The sequence below is a fragment of the Perkinsus marinus genome (assembly GCF_000006405.1).
Source record: "Perkinsus marinus ATCC 50983 genomic scaffold scf_1104296954872, whole genome shotgun sequence".
Lineage (NCBI taxonomy): Eukaryota > Perkinsozoa > Perkinsida > Perkinsidae > Perkinsus > Perkinsus marinus.
Window position 1 is genome coordinate 27,511 of NW_003207977.1, and position 15,694 is coordinate 43,204.

The window sequence follows — 15,694 nt, forward strand, 5'->3', positions numbered from 1 at the left end:
CCGATCTCGGATATTCAGTACCAACACTTTCCCATCTTGTCGAGGAGTCAGCCGTTTCGTCGCCTGTGTCACAACGGTGAGATTAATACGTTGAGTGGCAACAGACAGGCCTGAAGAGTCGAGAGGGTGGTATGACTGGATTACTACAGGTGAGTTTAGTACAATATTTTAAAGCTATTATATTTATTAATTTTGGATATATCATCAAGAACTATCGAGTTTCACCACCCTAGGGATATGAAAAGCACTACAGCATCAATTTAATATTTTACCCGAATTTTTAATAATTTAACCACTCCTTTTGAAAAAATATCTTTTTTTAATCTTTTACCCACTGAACTTGTTACCCGGAATTTTTATTTAATATTAAAATTAAAATTAAATTTTCACACAAACATTTAAAACATTAAAAATATTTAATTTTTTTGAAAACATACCCACTTCATTTAACGACGTTGGTTTTGGCCATGATATTTTTCAGCCCATTTTCCCGAGTGGGATGTCGGAAGCTCAGAAGAATATTATTCGCAGAATACTATCACCGGTTGATGAAGGTGAGCAGAAGTGTGGATTAAAATGCGGGGTGCCGGGATCGAACCTGGGTGCCTCCCTTTTCCACAGTCTAAACATTCCATAATGGAGTTTCACCACCCTAGTGAAAAACATTTTGCACGACTACTGCATATCCTCGCGTTTTTTTCACTTAAAACGGGTGAAACAGAAACAAATGAGAATTCCCTCTCAGAATTTACACCAACATGCGTAGTTTTGGTTGTAGGTATTGGCTCGGATTCAGCGACTGTAGACAATCTATTCGAACAGTTGAATATTGTATGTGGCTGGCCGGTGCCGCTGGCGATGATGCTGTTGGTTCGCGAGGCCTGGCGAGGAAATGTGACTATGGATGAGGACCAGAAGGCTATGTATAGGTGAGTAGTGATACCACCCTATTTGCAATTATTGAGGTAGATTGCGAACGGTTATGCAAATAAGTTTTATGAGGGAAAAATTCACCCGTGAAATGAAAAACACTAGTGAAATACATTTTTTACAGTTCACTTTACGTAAAGATAATAAATTTGTAAGGAAAATGATGTTATAGGGATCGACTAGCTGTATGTGAAGAGATATCGATCAACAGGGCGTGCGCGATTGTCATCATCGTAACACTAGGTATCTCTCCTGTTTGAGTGAGCCTTGGGATGGTCCGGCGATGATAGCGTTTACTGATGGCGATGTCCTTGGGGCTACTTTGGATAGAAATGGGCTCAGGCCTAGCAGGTGGGCGGAGCGAAGTTTTTTTGGGGGTATTTCTATTCTCGTTGAAATCGGTAACTTTTTAGTGAGTTTTACAATGTTCGGAATGTCGCAAATGCGGGAAGAGCTGCACTGGAAATAGATCTACGGTGTGATTCGAATGGTCTCGCAATATTTCGAAGGAGTGGTATGGCAATTTTTCGGTTATGTAAATTATACAGAATTATGTTGGAATTTCACCCAATTGAAAACACTAGTGAAAAAAGTATTTCACAAACCACTGCATTTTCACAGAGTATCACACCACGTAAGATGAGTGAAACTCCATTACTGTTGTAAATTTTTTTCATGCTAGTTAAATTACTCGAGAAAATTTTCCCCTAGATTTATGATTACTAAGGACGGGTTATTCGTATTATCGTCGGAAGTTGGAGTAGTCGATGTGGAGCCATCGGAAGTGGTACAGAAAGGCCGGCTTGGACCGGGCAGGATGATTCTGGTGGATACGAAACAGGGTGAGTTGGATAATTTCGTGGCGCGTGACGCTGATTTTCACGGGAAAAAATTAACCGAAAAAAGTGAATTTTACAAGGCCTGGAAAAAATACTGTAAATTTCGTGGCGAGTGACGGTGATTTTCACGGAAAAATGTTCATGCGAGAACGAGTAGAGCGAGAAAAGTGATTTTTACAAGACCTAGAGGGCGATATAATATATTTCGCGGCGAGTGATGGTGAATTTCACGGGAAAAAAATTAACCGAAATTTTACAAGCAAATTTTAAATTTAACAATTTTACAAGTTCATTTGGAAACCTTTTTTGAAAATTGTGGTGTTATAGCTTTGTGAAAATTGCGATAATTTTTGGAGGCAAATTTCACTAGGCCTAATCAGGCGATAAAAATTCGCCAAATTTCTCTCAGAATTTTAATATTGTCATCAGAATATGTAACATATTTTCCCACACTGCTTTTGATGTGATCAGGCCGAGTGGTTTTGGATAGCGAAATCAAGGATACTTTCAGCAGGATTGCACCCTTTAAAAATTTCCTGCAACAAGCGGTCTTTATAGATGCGGAATCTACAAAGAGGATTACTGTTGATGATTATGGTTCGAAGGGCAAGGTGAGCGGGTCGAAAATTTGGTACAGGAAAACATGCACATGGTGAACTACATGTGTTGATGACAATGGGAAAATTCCGAGAGAATTTTGGTGAATTTTTTTCATTGGTTTTGGCACAGGTCAACTCAGCTGAGGGAAGATATATTTCACATTCGTGAAACCGTCTGGGGAAATCGAAGCGGTTTTTTATTTGTTTCTGGCTTGAAAAACTGCTATCAGAGGACAACCCAGTATTCAGCCTTAAACGCTCATTGATTAACACGAAATACTAAAATTTAGAATTTTTCTCCGTGAGTGAAAAAAAATCGCGTCTTGCTGTTCTGCGTATTATTGGCATCGCGAGTGGCTATAGTATTCTCCTCAGGGCACACCGATGAAATTGGAAGAGTTTGCTAATTGAAAATTCGCAAATGTTTCAACTTGAAAATTATTTGTTAAGTCGCCCGTGAGTAAAAAGAATTCGCTCGTTACGTATACTTTCTTTGGGGAATACCAATAACATTAGAAATGTTTGACAACTGAAAATTCCGGCAAACTGAAAAATCGCGAAGTATTTCAAATTACGTATCAGTTTAGTTTAGAATGCGCTGATTATCGTTTTTCTCGTCATACGCATACTTTCTTTAGGGAATACCAATAACATTAGGAATGTTTGACAACTGAAAATTTCGGCAAACTGAAAAATCGCGAAGTATTTCAAATTACGTATCAGTTTAGTTCGAAATGCGCTGATTATCGTTTTTCTCGTCATACGCATACTTTCTTTAGGGAATACCAATAACATTAGAAATGTTTGGCAATTGAAAATTCCGGCAAACTGATGCGCTGATTATCGTTCTTCGTATACGTATACTTTCTTTAGGGAATACCAATAACATTGGAAGTGCTCGATATTGCCGAAGTCGCGCTGACAGAGCAGTTGGTCATGCATGGTTATGTGGCTGAGATGCTCGACATGATATTGAGCCCGATGGCGAGAGTTGGCCAGGAGCCTCTAGGTGGGCCTACTTTGAATCTTTATGTGGGGAGCCTTGGATATCTTTTGATAGTTATTATGAAATATTGATTAAAAAATGTTTGAGCTGGGGTTCGAACCCGCATGCATAGTTTTAATGAGCGAATAGAACCTAGTGTGCTTACCAAGATGGGAGTAGAATGATTATGCCGATTCTCGATCATCTCTAGTGTAACAATCACTAGTGTGTTATGCAAGTAGTATTATAAAGATACCGTATAGGTAGACCGAGATATAAGTTTCAACTGCGCACTACTCAACGACTAGAGCAGAACGATGTAGATATACATATGAGATACGTTTGCTGAGGGACAAGGCTATGTAGCTATTTACTGATGATTACTGTGAGAAATTTTAATTGGAAAAATGTCGTAGCTGGGATTCGCACCTGCGACCTCTGGTCATGTTGTCATGTTGAGAATATGGTAAACGCAGTATAGATGAGTTATGTATTGGTAAATGAATGTTGATGAACTATGTGATAAGATTAAGAGTAGGAAAAAGTCAACTACATGTGCTGATGACAACGCGAAAATTTTGGCGAAAATTTTGTCTTTTTACACTTGAAAATATCGCATTTTTCGCCGAAAAAATGAGAGTTTCTCAGAGTGTTTCTGAGTAACGCCATATGGAGCGGAAAACTCTCGCATCTGCTTCTAAGTTTCCTATACTATCAAATTATGGGTAATTTTCGGGCGCGCGCTTTTTACAAATAAGCTCAGGTTCGATGGGCCACGATGCACCACTGGCGTGTTTGTCTCGGTTGCCGTTATCATCGTTTTACTATATGCAGCAGCTTTTCGCAGAGGCGACTAACCCTGCGATTGACCCTCTAAGAGAGTCCATTGTGATGAGCTTAGAGTGCCCTATAGGGCCTCAGTTGTTGAGCTGTGACGAGCAGTGTGAGAGGGCCGATTTTGAAAGACCTCATGCGCTTGCGTGCGGACCTAATCCGGCGAGAAGGGTGGTCTTGGATGAACCGATTCTGTGCCCGTGGAGATATCAACAGCTGTTGGACTTGGACAGTGAGAGAGATGGAACGACCTTTCCGGTTAGTGTGGTGGACACGACATATAGGATCGAAGCTGGCAGGGATATTAGGAGAGGAGGAGGTGGGCGGGCGCGTAATTTTGTGGCGCGTGACGGGGATTGATAACATCATGTTGGGGTAGAATCACCTGCGTTGGTGAAAATACTAAAAACCTGAGAATTTTTTGTGTTGATATTTGAAACACAGCTGAGCTCAGGTGAGGACAGCAAATATATATTCTAACACCATGGAGTTTTACGCGTGATATGAGAAACAATAATAAAGAATATATTTCACGACTACTGCATAGTGCGAATATCGGGTTTTTTTCACGGAGTATTACGCCACTTCACGTGAAATGGATGAAATTTCAATAATGTGGAGGGTGCCGGGATTGAACCTGCGGTCTCTGGTTTTAGCTCTGAGAGATTTCTCGGGGGCGTGTGCACTCGAGTCGAGACTTCATGATATTTGCGAAGAAGCAGAGGCGGCGGTTCATGATGGTGCGGGAATATTAATTCTCTGTGATCGTCGGGCTGGTGAGTATCTTTTAATCTGTCGGAACCTCAGGAGACATGAAGATTCTTTTTAGGTCCGAGTAGGGTCCCTGTTGATGCCCTCCTCGCTGTAGGGGCGGTTCACCATCGTTTGATAAAATGCCGTTTGAGAAGCCAAACTGCTATTATAGCTGAGGTAAGTGCTCTCGTGTGAAGTGTGGGAAAAGATATGCACGTGGTCAACTACATTAGTAGGAGAGAATATGAAAATTGTGCGAAAACTTGGTTGAATTCTTATTGGTTCCTGTCTACTTCTATTTGTATACAAACGCTTAAACTCGGCTGAGGAAAGCGAACATATATTCCAACATTGAAGAAACTAATTCATTGATAATTTATAATGGACTCCAGCTTCTGTGAATATACATTAACAGAGGGATAGCAGAGGGTGGTTTGGTAGTTTTGGAATTAATTTCAGGTTGGTGCGGTATCGTCCATACACCAGATGTGTTGCCTGCTAGCGTTTGGTGCTGATGCTATTTATCCCTATCTGGCATATGCCGCTTTAACGAGGTAAATTCGGGCGTTGGTGTGTTTTCATCGTGATGGAAATGCTAAGAACATACGGAGGTTTGTGGAGGCTAGTACCGCTAGGGGCTGTGCTCGAGGAGTTTCGCCGATGACGTGTTACTCTGCCTCTAGAGTAACAGTAACAGTGTAGAGTAACTCTAGAGTAACAGTAACAGTGTAGAGTAACTCTAGAGTAACAGTAACAGTGTAGAGTAACTCTAGAGTAACAGTAACAGTGTAGAGTAACTCTAGAGTAACAGTAACAGTGTAGAGTAACTCTAGAGTAACAGTAACAGTGTAGAGTAACTCTAGAGTAACAGTAACAGTGTAGAGTAACTCTAGAGTAACAGTAACAGTGTAGAGTAACTCTAGAGTAACAGTAACAGTGTAGAGTAACTCTAGAGTAACAGTAACAGTGTAGAGTAACTCTAGAGTAGCAGTAACAGTGTAGAGTAACTCTAGAGTAGCAGTAACAGTGTAGAGTAACTCTAGAGTAACATTAACAGTGTAGAGTAACTCTAGAGTAACATTAACAGTGTAGAGTAACTCTAGAGTAACATTAACAGTGTAGAGTAACTCTAGAGTAACAGTAACAGTGTAGAGTAACTCTAGAGTAACAGTAACAGTGTAGAGTAACTCTAGAGTAACAGAAACGCGGTCCTTCACATTAGCATTTCAAGTGAGCACGTATTGTATGTTGATGGTGTCAGAGTGCGTCCGTCGAGTATGGGAGTTGGGAGGGACTCGACTGTGGTGGAGATGAGCTTAAATAAGATGGTGAAGAATTATAGGGCTGCGGCACATGCTGGAATTCTCAAAGTGAGGGGGGAGGGAAATATACCCTACCCGGGGATCGAACCCGGAATCTCCACCTTAGGAGGGTGGCGCCTTATCCATTGGGCCAGCAGGGCGTGTGTTTCGTTGATATTTGTATCACGTCCCTTCCAGGTTATGTCCAAGATGGGTATTTCATGCCTTTCGAGTTACAAAGGAGCTCAACTATTCCAGTGCATTGGCCTTGCACCTGACGTTAGGAATCTCTGTTTTGATGCATGTTTGTCATCACTTGGGGGTGTGGGCTTCCGAGCCTTACAAGAAGATGCGCTAAGGCTACACACTAATGTGAGTTGATGTTGGTAACAGAGCGAATTCCCTCCACTTTTATGGAGTTCTCTGACCTTTTTCTGATCGCAGCGATAAGTGTGTTCCGAACCTGAGCAGGAATAAAAGTACATGAAAGAATCGCGATGAAAGTTCATGCCAATTTGATATGCAAATATGTGTTATTTTTCATCACAGTCCCATTATCCCACATCCAAGTCCCTTATCATCACCATTATATATGACTAACAGTCACGAATATGACCGTTTCACTTTAGTACAGTACGTGTCAATTTGATATGCAAATGTGTGTTATTTTGTAGGACAAATGATAGTGAACAAGTTGTCGCTATCATCACAGTCCCAAACGGGTACTCTCATCATCACAACACATGTTCATAGCCATCGTTACATTGTATATGCGATATAATTTCAAATCGATTATCATTAACCTCGGAAAATAACAAACATTTGCATATCAAATTCACACGTACTGTATTTAGGCGTACCCATCTCGCCCCCTGCCACCCCTGGTCGACGCCGAAACGAGCCGCTATGCATTGCCCGAGATGGGCATGTATCATTTCCGCTCCGTCGGGAACGCATCGGAGCTCCACATGAACGCCCCTGACGTTATAGCGAAGATTCAAGTGGGTTGATTAAAAAATGACACCTGTGGGATTCGAACCTTGTGCAGGAGTCGGCCAGAAAGGACTCGCCGATCGCATACAAGGAATATGAAGATTGGGAAAACGCCTTAGTTGATGAGTGTGAACTCCGCGGGCTTTTGGAGATTTGCTATGACAAGTGTTCGCCGATCGCTGTGGAAAGCGTGGAAACGGAGACGGAAATTGTAAAGAGATTCTGCACAGGTGGGGGTTGACCTTCGCTCCGCTGTTGATGAGAGGCTTGGAATGGACCTAGTTTGTATCATACCATGTTGAGCCTCTGGATACGCTTTTGGTGGATGAGCTTCTAAGAGGAATATATGTTTGCCTTCCTCAGCTGAGCTCGGGAGTTTCCTCAATTATTGTGGAAGTTTACATACAAAGTGTAAAGAAAGCAATGTGAAATTTCCTCTCAGGATTTCTATATTGTCACCAACACATGTAATTGAACATGTGCATTTTTTACTGCACTGCCTACTACTCGTGCTCTGTCGTGACAGCATAGGAATCTCTTCCTGGAAGAACGATTTTGTGAAATTTATCTCTGCATCGCTCCGCTGACCACATTTCACAGGTGCTGTTTCTTTTGGTGCCATCTCGTCACCGACCCACGAGGCGTTGGCTATGGCGATGAACTCCCTGGGTGGCCGATCTAATACGGGAGAAGGGGGAGAGGATGAGGCCAGGTGGGATCGTATTATACCCCCCCCCTTTTGTGGGGGAATCTGCACATGTGTTGATGAGAATATGTTAGGAAAATTCTCGCATAATTTCTGTACATGAATACCGGAACTAGCGTATAAATCATCGTATTTGGCAACGAAACTCTTCTGAGCTCAGCAGCTGAGGAAAGCGATTACATATATTCCTACTCCAACACTGCATAGGAAACTCTTCTGAGCTCAGCAGCTGAGGAAAGCGAACATATATTCCTACTCCAACACTGTACAGGAAACTCTTCTGAGCTCAGCTGAGGAAAGCGAACATATATTCCTACTCCAACACTGTATAGGAAACTCTTCTGAGCTCAGCAGCTGAGGAAAGCGAACATATATTCCGACTCCAACAACACTGGCTCTTTTAGGTTTGGTGAAGATAACGAGGTGAGGTCCCGTATCAAGCAAGTAGCCTCTGGCCGATTCGGTGTAACTGCGGCGTATTTGGCGGACGCTGACGAGATTCAGATAAAACTAGCACAGGTGGGGGTTGTGGCAGTATGAGAATTCTGAGGAAATTCTCGTTGGTTTTTGTACTCGAATTCGTATGTAAACTCCTATAATTAGTGAGGGAACTCCTGAGCTCAGCTGAGGAAAGGGACGATATATTCCTACTCCAACTTTGGGTCTCGGAATTCCTATACTAGTCCTGTATGTTTTGAAACTCTAGCATGTAGTGTTGAAGAGTTGGGATATATGTTCGCTTTTCTCAGCTGAGCTCAGGCGTTTCCTCACTAAATATAGAAGCTTACATACAAATCCGTATAGAATCAATGAGAATTTCCCGAAATTTTCACCGACATATGTACATATTTGAATCTTGGTGTATACTTGAACTGTATCAGAGTAGCCACGGATATGATATTCGAGACACCGAAGTTCAGCAATCGTTGACATTAACGGTCCAATTCCGAAGTCCAGCCTTTGTCCGTATACACCGAGCCTTTCTTGGTCAGGGCGCTAAGCCGGGCGAAGGAGGGGAGTTGCCAGGGTATAAGGTGGTTGGTGCCATCGCGGAGATCCGGAAGTCCACCCCAGGGGTTGGGCTGATATCACCTCCTCCTCATCACGATATGTACAGTATTGAGGATGTGGCTCAACTGATATCGGATTTGAAACATGTGAGTGAAAGTGAATCGAGGATGGTATTATTAATTCGTTGAGGAAATGCAAGAGAGCAAGTGGTGGCGAGTCTAGTCACAGTAAAAATACAGTGTGAACCTAATCGTTTTCGACGTTGAGGAAATGCAAGAGAGCAAGTGGTGGCAAGTCTAGTTACAGTAAAAATACAGTGTGAACCAAATCGTTATGCATATCCAGGTTTTCTTCAATTTGGGAGTAGTACGACCGTAGGCTATGGAACGCTCCGGAAACGCTGGTGTCAATCGATTCACATTGTTATCATGTTGACTTTCGAACTCTCGAAAAAATTGAGGGAGTTACTTTGCATAAAGGTTTGAGCTACACCGTATGTGTTGGTGGAAAAATACCCTACCCGGGGATCGAACCCGGAATCTCTACCTTAGGAGGGTGGCGCCTTATCCATTGGGCCAGCAGGGCGTATGGATGAGGAGTTTTCGCTTGTGGTTTAGACCAATCCAACGGCAAGAATATCCCTCAAGTTGGTGTCTAAGATCGGAGTAGGCATTATCGCCGCTGGCCTAGTGAAGGGTGGTGCTGGTCACGTTGTTATTTCTGGCAACAGTGGGGGGACGGGCGCCGCGAAATGGACCAGTATTAAACACGCTGGAGGGCCGTGGGAACTGGGCCTGGCAGAGTCGCATCAGGTGAGGCGTAGCGGTGAGTGTAAGTATACGCGTATTAGATGTGAATATATAGTTGAAAATTATACGTAATATGAGTTTCACACTAGTGTAAAATATATTCCACGACTACTACATATCACCGTATTGGGGCTTTCACGGAGAATTGCGTGACTTCGCGTAAAACGGGTCGTGAAAGTCCTACATAGAGTAAATCTGGCTGATCGAATGATAGTTTTTGTAAAATATTGGAGTATGATAATCCACCAGCGAGAAGAAAAATTTTACAATTTTTTCCTTTTCGCTTTCGTGAGTTCGACTCTCGGGGATGTTATTATTCTTGCAGGTGTTGGTTTTGAATGGTCTCCGTGATCGAGTGGTGCTGCAAGCGGATGGACAGATCAGGACGGCTCGGGATGTTGTCTACGCGGGTCTGCTGGGTAGCGACGAAATTGCTATGACAACGGTGAGATCTCAGACGGTGAAATGTGTGTGGGAAGAATGTGCCGATAATCTAGGTGCCGATGATCGCGTTGGGGTGTGTTATGATGAGGAAATGTCATCTTAATACGTGCCCTGTGGGTATCGCCACTCAAGATCCGGAGTTAGTTCGAAAGTTCGCGGGCCAGCCTGAGCACTTGGTGAACTTCCTATGGCTGATGGCTGGAGAAGTGAGGCAGATTATGGCCAGACTTGGCATGAGGCGATTCGAGGTGAGTGTGGTATAGGAAAAGTGGACGGGGGAAGATTTTAAGAATGATGACTTTCCTATAATCGTTGTGAAAGGGCTTACATTCGAGTTCAAAACCGCGCGAAACGCACGGTTGACTTACTATGCTACTATACGCTGCTTACTATGCTACTACTGGTACTTACTATCCTATGCTATTATATTGATTCGGGATTCGCGAAAAGATATCTATCGTACAGTCATTTCGGTTTACTCTGTTGTTCGTTTTGGACACTTCATCACAAAAATCAGAAACCCGGATTTTGTATTGATGCAATCGAGCTTCTGGTCAAAAGCTCGTGGTTATTAACACTTCCTATCCCACCGGTTTAACACGTGCTAAAACATCACACTCCGCGGCATTTTCTACGTCGCATTACTCCTCATTGACAGTGTTAACTCATTGGAGCAGGCGAGTAATAGCCAGTATAGAGGTATAGCTGGGGGCTCAGTCACTGCTGTCTGAGCCTGCAGTATAAATCGGTAGATAGTGTGTTACACGCAGAGAGTTCGATAATGTTAACTTCTTACTCGTATAGAACTATTTCCATTAGCATGTAATAGAATATCAGGAAAATTAATGTTATACGCCGATTTATTCGATAGTTTAGGAATTCAATGTAACAAGGACTCGCCCAATGAACATGCGTGATAACTGCAAGAAATCGCAATTCCGTGATGCTGTCGTTGGAGTAATTCTTTTGTACTCAAGTAGATCTGAGTGTCGTCGTAATGAGCAATTTAAAGGAACTTCAATGGAGTTTCACGACTCGTTTTACTCGAAGTGGCGGCGTAAAACTCGGTGAAAAACGCGATATTCGCGGTGATATGCTGTAGTCGTGGAATATGTTTTTCATATCACTAGGGTGGTGAAACTCCTTTGGAGGGCCCAGCCGATGATGGTGTTATTGCAGGATTTGATCGGCCGAACGGACCTTCTTCGCATGAAGTCAGTGGTGCGTGAGAATAAGAAGACGGCAGTGATCGATTTGTCGGATATGCTTAAGCCGACTTGGGAGGCCTGGAGACGTGGGGATTCGCAGATGGGAAGGTGAGAGGAGAGTGGTATGAGCTTTGGTATTTTCTGTATAGTATGCGGCGCAATGTAAATAATTAAAGTCCCGGATCAAATTCTGGGAAACGAGGATTCGATCAGAAATATGTGTAAGAAGAACATACATACAAAATTTCGGCTGGTGACACGAAACGGCTTTTCATATTGCACGTACTGTACAAAATTTCGAGAATTTGAGCTTTTTAGTCAAAGTTATGTAGCGGGCTCTTTATACTGCGCGTACTCTCTCAGAGGTCAGCGTGGGGAAGCATCGGCTACGGAATCAACGGTTGTCGGGTCTCCCGAGTCTAGATCGTCAGTGGCTGAGGATCTCGATGAGCGCATCCTTGGTCGGGCAAGGGCGATGATAGAAGGAGATGACAGCGATCTTGCACTGGAGGTAGGGGATCACGGAGAGCGAGCTAATTTAACAATGGAGTTTCACTGGTGATGTGGAAAATACTAAGAAAAAACATATTCCACAATTCACAATTCGCGGAAATTCACACGAAGTATCACGCCACTTCACGTTAAACGGGCGGAGCTCCATTAGTATACGCTTATTAATATACATTTGATATATGGTCAGCAACCAAGGTGAAAATGATATTAAGGATAATAATAGTTTTTGTATTTGTAGGTGTGTTTATGCACTAGAATTTCACTCGTTTTACGTGAAGTAGCGTAATACTTGGTGAGAAATGCGAAGTGGTTTGTGAAATATGTTTTCCACTATTGTTTTTCGTATCGCGGGTATAACTCTATTGATAATATGAACTGCTGTGATCAGATGAAAGAGCCTATTTTGATCAACAACAGTGATCGTACGGTTGGCGCAAGGCTTTCATATGAGATTGCCAAGCACAGAGGATCGGCTGGTTTGCCCGAAGGTAGAGTGTCCGTGCCCCTTTTAGTGTGGGAAAATACGCACATGGTCATCGACATATGTTGGTGGAAATCTGAGAATTCCGGAGAGATTGTAGGGCATTCCTGTTGGGTTTCTATCCAAATTGGTATATGAACTTGTATAATTAGTGAGAAAATCTCCGAGCTCAGCTGAGGGAAGCGAACAAATATTCCTACAACGCTGTATTCCGATATTGGCAGTTGATGTAGTAGACTTTAGTAGTCATCTATAGACTGAATAGAGCGGCTTATGGTGTCGTAACTGGTCGGTTCGTTGGTGTGTGCTTCTTTTTGGGAAAATTTTGATTGTAATTTATATGTAATATTTTCTATTTACAGTTCAGCGGTTGGCTGTTAGTGTGCGAACGCTCTAGTCACTGGCTTGTTCTTATATGTGAATGGATAAAGAGATGTCTATTCCGGCTTGAGCTAATGGTTTCACCTCGTTCGCTAGACAGTGTGTCCGAGTGGTTAAGGAGGTGGACTTGAAATCCCCTGGGCTCTGCCCGCGCAGGTTCGATTCCTGCTGCTGTCGTTAATTGGTGTCACTATACATAAAAGATCATTAGTTTAGAATACCTCCTTCGGGTCGATGTGGAGATTGTCAATCCCAAGTTGGGAATATCAACTGTACAAAGTTGAGATTTCGTCTGTTTTGGAAAATCAATAGGAACCCGACTTTTTGTGACGAAATGTCTCTGGGGAGTTTGCGATTGGCTTCTGCTGGTGCAGTTGATGCCCGTGGCTTCTCTCAGGGTCGTTGCTCGTTTCCTTTTTTGGAAGTGCTGGACAGTCGTTCGGGTCGTGGTTAATGAAGGGAGTATCCTTCTCGCTAGAAGGAGAGGCAAATGATTATGTCGGGAAAGGTCTATGTGGCGGGGATATTGACATAGTAATGGCGACACGGGGAAGAATCGAACCAGGGTTCTTAGGGTTAGGAGTTTAGCGCTCTACTCACTGAGCTATTTAAACGTGGTGATGTTCGGTTATGGTTTTTCCATCCCTCAGCGGCCACCGAAACCGCGCGCGCCCGAGTTCCTCCCCGAAGACAACGTCATCGTGGGAAATGCCTGTTTGTATGGTGCCACTGGCGGAAGACTTTTCGTGAACGGTCAAGCCGGGGACAGGTGTGTTCATCGAGATTGAGGCAGTTTGATTTGATATTTGTTTAGATTTGCTGTTCGTAATAGCGGAGCAGTAGCTGTTGTCGAAGGGTGCGGAGATCATGGTTGCGAGTATATGACTCGAGGAGTTGTTGTTGTGCTTGGCACCACGGGGAGGAACTTCGCTGCTGGTATATCGCAGTGTGGGGGAAAATTCGCACATGGAAGTCTGGGGAGATGTGTATTGGTTTTTGTGAATTTCTATGTGAATTCATGTGTGGATTTTTATGATCTGGTGAGAAAACTGCAGAGCTTAGCTGAGCGAAGCGAATAAGTATTTCGACATTGCCTTCGACACTTCCGTCTAGGTTCGACATTGACATAGTTGTAGTTATAATACTTTATATTAAATTCCCATAAATGTAGGTATATCAATATGACATACTTTGTCGATGGGAGTGTAAATATGCTAAAGCTTTTCCTCAGCTTCAACGATAGCATTCGTCAAGTGTTTCCTAATAGTAGAAAACTGTCGTATGGATCTACTTCACAACATCACAAGATTCACAAAATTCTGATTGCCGAATCAGATTTTTTGTGATTGCTCATATTTTATCACAATTCCACATATACCCGATTATAGATAAATCAGTGATAGACAACATTCATGTCGAAACTGCCGGGCTCGGCTGAGGAACACTTTTCTTTGCGTTCCACAATAACATTGCTTTGGTTAGTATTCTGTCAGATTAGAGTATTTTAGGTATGTCGGGAGGTCTGGCGTATGTCTTGGACTTGGATCGCAACCACTGCAATAAACAGACCGTTTACCTGGACCCGTTGGGAGGAGACGCTCGTGAGGACAAGTAGGAGGAGATCTACGCTGTTTTTCCTACCAACGCATGTTGTGGGAAAACATACACATGGTCAACTACTGAGAAAATTTTGGGAAAGTCTCGTTGGTTTGCTCCCCTTAGCCGAGTCAAGGAGTTTGATTGCTAACTATAAAATTTTATATATGAATTCGGCTGGATGTGTACAGAAATCCAAGAGAACTTTCCCGAAATTTCCTCTCAGAATTTTCATATTGTCACCAACACGTGAGCCGCTAATCAGCAAATGATGTGAGTGTGGATACTGAGTATGCCTAGATATTATGTGGTTGTGGATGCTCAATGCGCAAGGTATATGGAGCGAAAAACTTTTTACACTTTTCGATTTGTGCATGTCATCCTTGCGCCGGGGTTATGCTAATTTTATCGGCGCGATCACAGTCATTATTGTGTTTTTTTCAGAGTTGCCCTGAAGGCGTTGTTGTCGGAGCATCTGAAGAGGACGGGTTCTCCACAAGCGGCGAAGCTTCTCGCTGACTGGGCCAACTCGATCAAGCGGTTCACGAAAGTGAGTTTCAATTGGCAATAATTTCGTGGCGAGTGACGCTGACAGGTCTTCCCTCATGAGTATAAACGCGTGTTGAAAGAAGCAATCATGGAACATGTGAAGACTGGCAGTACGGTCGCTGCGGGCATCCTCAACGACTTTGAAAATATGCGGCGTTCTTGTGTGAGCACGAAGACTTCAGCGAAAAGCGTAAGAGAATCGGATTGAAAAATCTTCGCAGTGCGTGACGTGTGAATCTTAGATAATTGCGCGATATAATTTATGGAGGAGTACGGTCGATGGTAAGGAAGATCACACGTTGGAGGCGCTGGGGTTGGGGGACGTGCCGAAGGATAATGTTGGCGATTTGCTCAATAATGTGTCTTCTGGTCGAGGGATGGCCAGGGCGTTCCGAATGGGGTAGGGAGTATTTTTAGTGACATGTGCTGGCGTGCTGAGAAGGTCAGTGGTATATGAGCTTTTCTTGAGATATTCTTGAAAACAGTAGTGAAAACTTTATAGTGTCACTTTGGTACACGGTAATTTTCTAGAGACCTTTTTAGTGACATGTGCTGGCGTGCTGGAAGGGCACTAGTGATGTGTATGAGTTTTTTGAGATATTGAAGGCAGTAGTGGAAACTTTATGGCGTTACTTTGGTAACTTTTTAGTGACATGTGCTGGCGTGCTTGGGAGGTGAACGTTCAATGTTGTAGGCAGTGTGGGAATATATGCACATGGTCAACTACATGTGTTGGTGACAATATGAAAATTCTGAGGAAAT

The 15,694-nt window shown here is 43.1% G+C and overlaps 2 protein-coding genes and 2 non-coding genes across 4 annotated transcripts in view; 2 read left to right on the forward strand and 2 right to left on the reverse strand.

Annotated features, from left to right (window-relative positions):
* The window catches only part of Pmar_PMAR028084 (hypothetical protein), a gene marked incomplete at both ends in the record, with an annotated part of 343 nt that extends 171 nt beyond the window's left edge, over positions 1-172 (forward strand). The window contains 2 exons of the mRNA XM_002776001.1: positions 1-76; positions 150-172. Coding sequence (XP_002776047.1) covers positions 1-76; positions 150-172 — 99 coding nt within the window. The remainder of the gene's footprint in view (positions 77-149) is intronic.
* A 327-nt stretch (positions 173-499) lies between these two features.
* The window catches only part of Pmar_PMAR028085 (glutamate synthase, putative), a gene marked incomplete at both ends in the record, with an annotated part of 19,343 nt that continues 4,148 nt past the window's right edge, over positions 500-15,694 (forward strand). Inside the window, 30 exons of the mRNA XM_002776002.1 lie at positions 500-554; positions 779-929; positions 1,174-1,281; positions 1,642-1,772; positions 2,241-2,380; positions 3,242-3,377; positions 4,117-4,273; positions 4,319-4,419; positions 4,844-4,963; positions 5,017-5,117; positions 5,400-5,494; positions 6,217-6,310; positions 6,440-6,613; positions 7,096-7,242; positions 7,290-7,464; positions 7,835-7,946; positions 8,345-8,459; positions 8,933-9,097; positions 9,569-9,763; positions 10,086-10,205; positions 10,258-10,452; positions 11,384-11,520; positions 12,223-12,413; positions 13,185-13,321; positions 13,438-13,556; positions 13,602-13,723; positions 14,296-14,398; positions 14,828-14,933; positions 14,979-15,122; positions 15,175-15,332. Of these exons, the coding sequence (XP_002776048.1) occupies positions 500-554; positions 779-929; positions 1,174-1,281; positions 1,642-1,772; positions 2,241-2,380; positions 3,242-3,377; positions 4,117-4,273; positions 4,319-4,419; positions 4,844-4,963; positions 5,017-5,117; positions 5,400-5,494; positions 6,217-6,310; positions 6,440-6,613; positions 7,096-7,242; positions 7,290-7,464; positions 7,835-7,946; positions 8,345-8,459; positions 8,933-9,097; positions 9,569-9,763; positions 10,086-10,205; positions 10,258-10,452; positions 11,384-11,520; positions 12,223-12,413; positions 13,185-13,321; positions 13,438-13,556; positions 13,602-13,723; positions 14,296-14,398; positions 14,828-14,933; positions 14,979-15,122; positions 15,175-15,332 (4,004 nt within the window). The remainder of the gene's footprint in view (positions 555-778; positions 930-1,173; positions 1,282-1,641; positions 1,773-2,240; positions 2,381-3,241; positions 3,378-4,116; positions 4,274-4,318; positions 4,420-4,843; positions 4,964-5,016; positions 5,118-5,399; positions 5,495-6,216; positions 6,311-6,439; positions 6,614-7,095; positions 7,243-7,289; positions 7,465-7,834; positions 7,947-8,344; positions 8,460-8,932; positions 9,098-9,568; positions 9,764-10,085; positions 10,206-10,257; positions 10,453-11,383; positions 11,521-12,222; positions 12,414-13,184; positions 13,322-13,437; positions 13,557-13,601; positions 13,724-14,295; positions 14,399-14,827; positions 14,934-14,978; positions 15,123-15,174; positions 15,333-15,694) is intronic.
* On the reverse strand, positions 6,330-6,402 carry Pmar_PMAR028086. The gene has a single exon. It is a non-coding gene; the product is annotated as a tRNA-Arg (tRNA).
* Pmar_PMAR028087 lies at positions 9,464-9,536 on the reverse strand. Its single transcript has one exon. It is a non-coding gene; the product is annotated as a tRNA-Arg (tRNA).